Below are 10,953 nucleotides of genomic sequence, written 5' to 3' on the forward strand. Positions count from 1 at the left end.
ATGGTTTGACTGTCAGCTCCCTTTTTCATTAAGAGCTCTGTGAGGGCAGCAAAGGTGTGTATCTCATGGCTCAGAGGTCATGACCTCCACTGTGCTCTCCTTAGTGGCCATTACTTCTGATGAGGTGTCACCTGCCAGCAGAGTTTGCTCCAAATAGTCTCATGTGGTCCACCATATTCACTTAAGCCTTGCAAGGCTGTTGCCTGACACATCAGCTATTGGGGGAAGATGGAGGCCAAGGAGACTCAGACTACAGATCTCTAAGTGAGAGAAGCATCACTTCTGGAACCCAGAGAAAGACCAGAAGTCACTGTATAACAGGATGGTGACCTGGCTTCCCTCACTACTGCCACTTCCCTTGCAGGACACTTCCTACTGAGGACAGTGGGCACTACCTCTAAAAAAGGAAGGGCCAGCACCTATCATGACTGTGTTATTCAGCAGGTGGACATCTTTGCTGGTGCCAGGACACACTTTATTGGGAGTGATGTGAAGCAAGGTGCCTCCATGGCCTATGGAGTCTCTGATATGGGCACTTCTCATACACCACAGGGCCGGAGCTCTGCAGGGTGACCCCTGATCCAAATATACGTTTTGGCTTTGGTGGAGAGGCTACCAGCCCAGTCCTGGAGCAGTGTGCATGTGGCATGCATTGAGGCAAGAAGGCCAAGGCATAGTCAGTGTAAACACTGTTGAATATCTCAGAGTGGAATGTGCCAGAAAACCTGGCATAGGCAAATTAAGGAGGGCATTAAAGTTTGAGTGTCCTGCAGCTAAAACATGGCAGGGCATGTCTTTGTAATTCCACTAGAGGTTTTGAGACTATTATTATAGTAGTTGGTGCAGAGCTATAATTATGGGACTGTGGATATTGTGGTATCAAGGGCCATGTATCCTGTGATTCAAGTTCTGCCACTGCTTCTTCAGCCTTCTCACCCCAAAGCCACCTAGGCCTGTCACAGATAAATTTTCCAGTATGAGACAAGTATGAATTTTTAAGCATGTTTACCAGCAAACATCCACAGTGTAGGTTTGAAATGGGAAACTGGGCGCTAGAAATGACCTCAAGTCTACCCTGGAAAGACATGATGCTAAAGTCCAGAAATCAGGGTGTCCACATGCAGATCCTGTGTGGGAAAAGCAGTAGTGTGCACCTTTGCTTCAGAACCACAGAATTCTCAAAGATCTGACCTGTGGACACTGATGCTCGAAGACATATTCTAGAAGCCCCCTCGATTCTATCTAGTCATGTGTTCAGTGAGCTAAGGGTATGTGCTGCCCTAAAGGGTTTCTTAACTTAAGACTGGGTTTCAAGAAAGGTCTGTTTGGGCCAAGGCATTTTTCTTCAGTCTTTTAATTCTTCCTAAGATGGTAGAAAGAAGGGTTGCACACGTAATTGAAGATGTTCCCACACTGCTTACATTTAAGACACTGTTTTCCAGTGAGTGGTTTTATTATATCAAAAGGAATTGGGATGAAGAATTTGCCACATTGTTTATGGGTTTTCTTTCCAGTACACATTCTCATATGTGCTAGAAAGATTTTTGTGAAGACTTTTCTACATTTCTTCACGCACAGGGTTTCTCTCTTCTCTAAGTCTTTTAATACATTCATACCCTAGAAGAGAGCTGAAGACTTTCCTTCTTTCAGAGAGTTCACTGCAGCAGGTGTCCTGTTTTTGAAATGGATTAGGTTAACTGACAGTTTAATCACAATATTTACACACATGACTTCTCACCAGTTTGAGTTCTTTCATGTGTTCAAAAGAAACTGGAACAATTGATGGCTTGAAAACAATGTCTATATGTAGATAGTTTCTCTCCAGCATTAGTTATTTTATGCCTTCAGAATAACCAGAACTAAAAGTTTTACAACATTGTTTTCAGTCTATGCTTTCTCTCCAGTGTGGGTTCTTTCATGCAAACGAAAGTGACTGGAAGAAACGAAGGCTTTTCCACACTGTTTACATTCATAAGGTTTCTCTCCAGTGTGAGACCTTTCATGAATTCGAACAGAACTTGAAAATCTGAAGGCTTTACCACATTGTTGACATTGATAGGGCTTCTCTCCAGTATGAGTTCGTTCATGCATTCGGAATTTACTGGAAGAAATGAAGGCTTTACTACATTGTTTACACTGATAAGGTTTTTCTCCAGTGTGAGTTCTTTCATGCAATCGAACTTGACCGGAACGAAGGAAGGCTTTACCACATTGTTTACATTCAAAAGGTTTCTCTCCAGTGTGTATTTTTTCATGTTCTCGAAGAGAACTTGAAAAACTGAAGGCTTTACCACATAGTTTACATTCATAGGGTTTCTCTCCAGTATGAGTTCTTTCATGTAGTCTAAAGGAACTGGAACGAATGAAAACTTTACCACATTGTTTACACTCATAAAGTTTCTCCCCAGTATGAGATCTTTCATGAACTCGAAAATAACTTGAACACCTGAAGGCTTTACCACATTGTTTACATTTGTAAGGCTTTTCTGCATTGTGAGTCTTTTCATGTCTTTGAAGGGAACTTGAAAAACTGAAGGCTTTACCACACTGTTTACAGTCATAGGGTTTCTCTCCAGTGTGAGTTGCTTTATGTTCTTGGAGGGAACTTGAAAAACTGAAAGCTTTATGACACAGTTTACATTCATAAGGTTTCTCTCCAGTATGAGTTCTTTTATGCATTTGAAGGGAAATGGCCCAACTGAATGATTTGCCACATTGTTTACATTCATAGGGTTTTTCTCCAATATGAGTTTTTTCATGCATTCCACAGGAATTAGAAGAACTGAAGGCTTTCCCACATTCTTTACATTTATAAGGTTGCGCTCCAGTGTGTGTTATTATGTGTGCTTGAAAGCTTTCAGAATAACAGAAGGCTTTTCCACATTTCTTACATTCATAGGGTTTCTCTCCACTATGAGATTTTTTATGCCTTCGAAAAGAACTGAGAAAACTGAAGGCTTTACTACATTCTGTACATTTATAGGGTTTTTCCCCAGTGTGAGTTCTTTCATGACTTTGAAAGTATGTGGGACAACTGAAGGTCTTGCCACACTGTTTACATTCAAAGGGTTTCTCTCCAGTATGAGTCCTTTCATGCCTTTGAAAAGATTGGTAATACATAAAGGCTTTTCCACACTGTTTACATTCAAAGGGTTTCTCTCCAGTATGAGCATGTTTTTGAAAAGATTGATAATATATAAAGGTTTTTCCACACTGCTTACATTCATAGGGTTTCTTTCTAATATGAGTTGTTTCATGTCTCTGAAAAGGTTGGTAATATATAAAAGCTTTTCCACACTGCTTACATTTATAGGGTTTCTCTTCAGTGTGAGTTTTTTTATGGATTTGTAATGAATTTTGGTAACAAAAGGTTTTCCTATATTCTTTACATTCAGAAGATTTGTCTCCAGTATGCATTTGTTTGTGTCCTTGAAAGGTTTTCTCACATCTCTTACATTCATATGATTTCTCTCCAGTGCGAGTTCTTTTGTGGTTTTGAAAGTAGTGGCAATAACTGAAGGTTTTCTCAAACTCTTTGCATTTATTTGGTTTCTTTTCATATTCTTGAGACTCATTTGGATTCTGTCCAGTGTGAGATGTCATGTGTTTATTAAGGGATGAATGACACGTGAAGTCCTTCCCACACATACTGCATTCATACGGTTTTGTTTCAGTAGATTCCTTGTTCATGTTAGGATTTGGCATCTGACTGGTAGTTTTTCTGCATTTACTGCCTTTTTTACTTTCACAGAGTCTGTAAACCATATGACCTCTGTAAAAAATGAGTAGCACATTATTAATGGTCTTTATTAATGATTTTGTATTTATTAGTAGGTATTAGAATTACATTTTAACTATTTTCAAAGAAATTGTTGACTATCTGCCCTGTCTGACATATTTGAAGTTAATATGACATGATAATAACATAGCTATTATCAAAACAGATATATTTATAGAAGGGTTTTCTAAATACTGTTTCAAAGTGATTTATTTTTCATACCCTGAACATCTATGACATCTTTAAGAAAACACTTGGGTGCACATTTTCTAAGAATAAATTAATTTGAAGCTGTGGTTATTGTTTTACTTGTTTCTGAAATTCTCTCATGGGCCAGTGATTACTCTGGTGAATGTAATCACCTTAGATTCCGCCTGTGGTTTTTGTGGTCATCTTTAACGTCCTGGTCTTTCCACTTTTTCCCTACAATGCAGATCCAAAAATATAATTAGAAATTATAGGAAATTGTAACATACTAGGTTCATAATTAGCTGTGAATCTTTCTGATTTAATCACCAAAGGATATCCTTTCCATATTTCAAATCGTGGAACACAGTTGTTGAGCAAGAAATACTTGTTTTCTGTTTAACGAAGTAGAGAAATATTGCCATCCTTACCTATATAGTTCAGGTTCTGGAAGGTTTCCTGCATCACATCTCTGTAGAGTTTTTTCTGTGACGAATCCAGCAAAGCCCACTCCTCCAGTGTAAAGTTCACAGCCACATCCTCAAAGGAGACTGAGTCCTAAAACATCCCGCATATGTGTACAGAAGGATGGGTGAGACTGGCAGTACTGGAGATCCATACTCAATTCATAAGAAGTTCACACACAATTCTGTGGTCTCTAAACATTTAGTGTGTGACTTGGCTGTTAGAACTTGAAACCTCTGTCCATACACATAACTTCATAAATTTCACACTGCCTTGGAACACACAGAAATTACTGATATACTTTTTTGGTGTGATCATTTGAAGCCTGATTGTTCTCTAAAGGCAGACTCAACATCACCTTGGAGAAATAAGAGAAATGCTATACACATGAAACAAATCTTAAGACCATTAACTCCCTGTGAGAAAAACTTTCATTGCCTACCTTACTACACATCATATTTATACTCAGCATTTCATGAAACATGGAATCAAATCCAGATAAGGTTTTAATAAAGAAATACACTTGAAAGAACTGTAAGCTTTTTCTTCTATTCCTATCAACCAGCATAAGAAGCCAGGAGACCTGTGGAAAGCCAAATTGTAACAAAAAGCCACTAGTTATGTTGTTCTGAAGGATTCCAGACCACTCCAAGCAATCAAATCCAGCTAAATGAATGAAAATATTCTTTTGCAGAAGCATTAGTTTCAACTTGTTTGTGCAATATTTATTACAGGTTCAATTTTCTCCTTTTCTCTCTGTCCCTTTTCACAGGTTTAAGAAGGTATTGGGAAGTGAGGGCTCAGTCAGGAAGAAGAAAGCATGGCAACTTAGACCTCCACAAAATCCCTATACTCATGAAAGGGCTTATTACTCACACACTTGAGATCTTGAGGAAAACAGGGTAGGCTCTCAAGTAGTTGTGAAATGGCTTGAGATAGCCAAAAAAGGAACTTGGCTGGGAATTTTTATTGAGGTTTGGGAGTGGGCTAGTGTGAGACTTCAAGAATACAGGCAGGAGCTGATGTGGGCTGGACAACATAACAAGATCCCATCTCTATAAAAATTAAAAAAAAAAAAATCTATTAGTCAGGTGTAGCGATGTGCCTATAGTCCCAGGTACTTGGGAGGTTGAGGTAGAGTATCACTTGAGCCTAGGAATTCGAGGGTACAGTGAGCTATGATCACACCACTGTATTCCAGTCTGGATAACAGAATGAGAACCTGCCTCTAAAAAAATAATTTTTTTTAAAAGCTAGAAAATAAGATGATGATAGTAACTACAGAACGAGAAAGACACAGAAGAGAAAACTGAAGCAAGAATGACAGACTTCCCAAAATTAATGATAGACACCAAAGCATATGTTCAGGAATCTCAGAGAATGAATGGCAAGCAACACAAATACCTCAAAATCCATCCATACCTGGGCATATCATAGTCAAACTGGAGAAAAGTAAAAGACCAAGAAAAATCTTACAGGAAGTTAGCAAGGAAAAAACCAATACCTTAACTATAAACATGTAGAAGAATTAAACTAGACTCTACAGAAACTATGCAGGCAATAAAGAGATTAAAGTGAAATACTTTTAAAAATGAGGAAAACAACTACCTACATAGAATTCTGTATTGAGCAAAAATATCCTTCAAAAGTGAAGGAGAAATAAAGGCTTTCTAAGACAAATAAAAAAATAGGGAATTTGTCACCAGTTCACTTGCCTTAAAAGAACTGTCAAGACAAAGCCCACGGAATGGGAAAAAATATTTGCCAACCGTGAATCTGACAAAGGCCTCACATCTAGGATCTATAAGGAACTCAAACGCGCTGAAAGGAAAAAAACAAACAGCCCCATTAAAAAGTGGGCAAAAGACATGAATAGACACTTCTCAAAAGAAGATATACGGGCAGCCAACAGACACATGAAAAAGTGTTCAGCCTCACTAATCATCAGAGAAATACAAATCAAAACCACATTGAGATACCACCTCACCCCAGTAAGAATGGCCATTAATAAAACAAACAACAGATGCTGGTGAGAATGCAGAGAAAAAGGAACAGCTTCTACACTGATGGTGGGAATGCAAACTAGTGTAACCTCTTTGGAAGACAGTGTGACGATTTCTGAAAGAACTAGAAATTGACCTTCCATATGACACAATTTCTCTACTGAGAATATACCAGGAGGAACTCAAATCATTCTACAAAAAACCTGCACAAGTATGTTTGTTGCAGCTCTATTCACAATAGCAAAAACATGGAACCAACCATGCTGCACATCGAAGTTGGACTAGATAAAAAAATGTGGTACATATACACAAAGGAATATTATGCAGCCATAAAGAAGGGCAAACATATGAACTTCGCAGCAACTTGGATGGATTTATAGTTGAGCATACTCAGTGATCTGTCACAGAAACAAAGAACAGAGTACCATATGTTCTCGCTCATAAGCGGACCTTGAACAATTGTCATAATACTATAAGAAAAGAATTGGCAGTAGTGGGAAACTGCTGGGGAGGGGGTTGGCAGTTGAAGGAAACTGCTAGGGGAGGGAGGGGCACACCTCATCAACAAGGATACTTGCATAATCAACGTTTGTATACCTAACCCTGAATTGTACCCACATCTTTAAAATAAAAATAAAAAAGAAATATTAAAAAAAGAATTGTCAGAACAAATTTCTCACAAAAAATGATAAAGTAGAGCACCAGAGAAGAAATAAATGTTAAAAAAAATTGTTTTTCTTTTTTTTTGAGTCAGAGTCTCACTGTCACACAGGCTGGAGTGCAGTGGCATGCTCATGGCCACCCCAGCATCGACCTGCTAGGCTCAGGTGATCCTTTTGCCTCAGTCTTCCAAATAGCTGGAACTACAGGCCCGCAATACCACACCCAGCTAATTTTTAAAAATATATATATTATAAAGATGAAGTCTCACCAAGTTGCCCAGGCTGGTCTCGAACCCCTGGGCTCAGGCAATCCTCTTGCTTTGGCCTCCCAAAGTGCTGGGATTACAGGCTTGAGTCACCATGACTGGCAGTGTTTTTCTTATTCTTAAACTGAGAGATGTAAGTTTGTTTAACATACTAATAGCAATAATGTATTTGGCAATTATACATGACAGCAATGTTACAAAGGACAGGGAGGGAGGAATTGGGAATGCTTTTTCATCAAGTGCTTGCAGGACAAATAAAGTAGTACTGTGTTATTCAGAAGAGGCTTGGGTTAGTTATAAAAGTGCACTACAAAAATCAAAATCATGCCCGAGCCCACGGGTTTGAGACCCGCCTGGGCAGCGAGACATCATCTCTACAATAAATCAAAAAATCAGCTGGGCGTGGTAGCGCATGCCTGTAATTCCGGCTACTCGGAAGGCTGAGGCGGAAGGATCACCGGAGCCCAGTAGGCGAGGCTGCAGTGGCTGGGAGCGGCCACTGCACTCCAGTCCGGGCGACCGAGTGAGACTCCAATTCAAAAAAAAAAAAAAATCAAAATCAATCACTAAAGCTGTTAAAAGCAAACTATAATTGATATGCTAAGAGGGGAGGAAAAAAATGGAATTGGGTAAAATGTTTAATAAAAGTAGAGAAAGTAGAAAAAGAATGAAAGATGGCAAGAAAGAACAAACAGAAAACAGTAAAAAATAAAAAAGACATTAACCCAACTAAATCAACAATCATAGCAACAGCAATGGAAGACAGATACTATCATAGCAGATAAAACATGCTGTCACAAGGAAACCACTTTAAATACACAAACATAATACATTACAAATAAAAGAAGAAAGAAAGATAAACCATGCTTTTGGTAACAAAAAGAAAGCACACGTGGCTATATTAATTTCAGACAAAGCTGACTTCACAGCATGAAAATCTCAGTGATAGAGGGATATTACATAATGAAGGTGGTCGATTCACCAAGAAAGCTTTGTGTGTATGTACATAAAAACAAAATGGCAAAATAATGAGGCAAAACTGACAGAACTGCAAGGAGAAACACATGGATCCATTAGTATAGTAGGAGACTTCAGAACCCCTAAGTATTAGGAGTTCCCACAGGCAGAAAATCAGGAAGGATATTGTTGAACTGAACACCATTACATAGCTGGATTTAAGTGAAAAACAGAATACTTCAACCAGCAACAGCAGAATATACATTCTTCTCAAGTTCACATGAAATATTCACCAAGATAACCTACATTCCATAACATAAAACACACCTTAACAAATCTGAAAGAACAGACATAGTATAAGATCTCAGACTGTCATGGTAACAGTCCAGGAATCACTAGCAGAAAGACAGCTTGAAAATTCACAAATATTTGGAGATCAAACGACACACTTCTAAATGACACAGAGGTCAAAGAAGCCTAAAGATATATTTAAAATCATATTGAATTAATTGGAAATCATTTGTGGAATACACCAAAAGATTAAGAGGAAAATTTATACTACCGAACACATACAACCAAAAAAAAAATCTATAATCAATAATCTGAGTCTACATTGAAAAACTAAAAGCAGTATCAACTGAGCCTGAAGTAAGCACAAGACAATAATTAACAAAGAGAAGAAATGAAGAACATTATGGCAAATTAATAGAGAAAAGTAAGCAAAAAGCTGGTTTTGTGAAAAGAACAAGAAAATTGACAAATGCCTACTCAAAGAAAGAAAAAAAGAGAAAACAAAAATTATTATTATTATTTTGAGTTGGAGTCTCACTCTGTCACCCAGACTGGAGTGCAGTGGCCGCTTCCGGCCACCGCAGCCTCGACCTGCTGGGCTCCGGCGATCCTTCCGCCTCAGCCTTCCAAGTAGCTGGAATTACAGGCATGCGCTACCACGCCCAGTTGATTTTTTTATTTATTGTAGAGATGAGGTCTTGCCAAATTGCCCAGGCGGGTCTCGAACCCGCGGGCTCAGGCAATTCACTCACCTCAGCCTCCCAAAGGTGTGGGATTGCAGGCTGAGCCACCGAGCCCGGCTAACAAAAATTATTAACATGACAAACAAAAGCAGGACATTTTTTTGTAAAAAAAATCGACATCTGACAAAGCCCAACACCTATTTATGACAACAAACTAGGAACAGAGAGAAACTTCCTCTCTATTCACTTCTCTTGTAGCTCTAAACAGCAGCTACAAGACACCTTCAGTTAACATCATACTGAATGATGAGAAGCTAGATGCTTTCCTGGTAACATAAGGAATAAGCCAAGAAAGTCCCCTCTTACTATTTCTGTTTAATATTATTCTGGAAGTCCTAGCTAGTGCAACAAGAAAAAGAAATAAAAACTATACAGATAAGGAAGAAAGAAATGGAACTGTCTTTGTTGCATATGACATCATTATCTATACAGAAAATCTAAAAACATCCACAACGACAAAGAAAAATCCCAGCACTTCTAAGAGTACAGCAAGGTTGAAGTATAACAAGGTTAGTAAAAGTCAATTGCTGCCAGGTCCTGCAATCTCAGCACTTTGGGAGGCTGAGGTGGGAGGACTGCTTGAGCCCAGGAGTTTGAGATCAGCCTAGGCAACATAGCAAGACTTCCTCTCTACAAAAAAACAGAAAACAAAACAAAACACAAAATAAACTTAAAAAAAAAAAAAAAAAAAAGAATTAGCAGGGTGGGTTGGGGCATGCCTGTAGTCCCAGTTACTTGAGAGGTCACCTGAGCCCAGGAGGTTGAGGTTGTGGTGAGCCGTGATTGTGCCACTGCACTCCAGCCTGGGCAACAAAGTGAGACCCTGACTCAAAACAAAAGCAACAAAAATCAAAAGTCAACTGCTTTCCTATACAATCATAAAAATATAGTTAACTGTTCTTTGATAAAGAACCAAATGCAATTTAATGATAAAAAGATAACTCTTTCCAACAAATAGAGCTGAAAATAACATACAACCACATAAAAATTAAACTAGACATACACCTTATACCTTTTGCAAAAAATAACACAAACCGGATCAAAATGTAATTGTAAAATGGAAATCTAGAAAACTTTTAGAAGATAACAGGGAAAAATTCTAGGTGATCTTGGGTTTGATGATGACTTTTTAGATAATTACAAGTTTGATTTCATTAAAAATAAAACTCTTGCTCTGGGAAACATGTTAATAAGAGACTAAAAAGACAAGCCATAGACTTGGAGAAATTCTTTGGAAAATATTTATAAACAACTGGCAAAATAACTATTAAAACTAAACAATAAAACAAATAGCCCAATTAAAAATAGACAAAAGATCAGAAAAAGCACATCACTAGATTCAGAGAGATCAAATGAAAAGATGCTCAACATTATATGGTGTTAGTGAACTGAAACATAATTGAACGATATCTCTCTACACACTAATTGAAATAGATAAATTTCAAATCACAGAAAATACTAAATGACAAGGAAGATGTAGAACTCCTCATTCCTCGCTGGTGAAAATGGAAAATTGAACCACATACTTTAGAAGATGGGCAATTTCCTACAAAACATACTTTTTTTTTTTTGAGTTGGAGTCTCACTCTGTCGCCCAGACTG

General features: G+C 38.2%; 1 protein-coding gene across 1 annotated transcript in view; it reads right to left on the bottom strand.

Annotated features, from left to right (window-relative positions):
* Positions 1–1,887: 1,887 nt before the first annotated feature.
* Positions 1,888–10,953, bottom strand: part of ZNF14 (zinc finger protein 14) — a 10,299-nt gene continuing 1,233 nt past the window's right edge. The window contains exons 2-5 of the mRNA XM_021708218.1: positions 4,396–4,522; positions 4,141–4,201; positions 3,485–3,772; positions 1,888–3,334 (exon numbers count right to left, since the gene is read on the bottom strand). Coding sequence (XP_021563893.1) covers positions 1,888–3,334; positions 3,485–3,772; positions 4,141–4,201; positions 4,396–4,522 — 1,923 coding nt within the window. The remainder of the gene's footprint in view (positions 3,335–3,484; positions 3,773–4,140; positions 4,202–4,395; positions 4,523–10,953) is intronic.

Source organism: Carlito syrichta, unplaced genomic scaffold, assembly GCF_000164805.1.
Source record: "Carlito syrichta isolate Samal-C Ts95f unplaced genomic scaffold, Tarsius_syrichta-2.0.1 Scaffold135583, whole genome shotgun sequence".
In the NCBI taxonomy this organism is placed as follows: domain Eukaryota; kingdom Metazoa; phylum Chordata; class Mammalia; order Primates; family Tarsiidae; genus Carlito; species Carlito syrichta.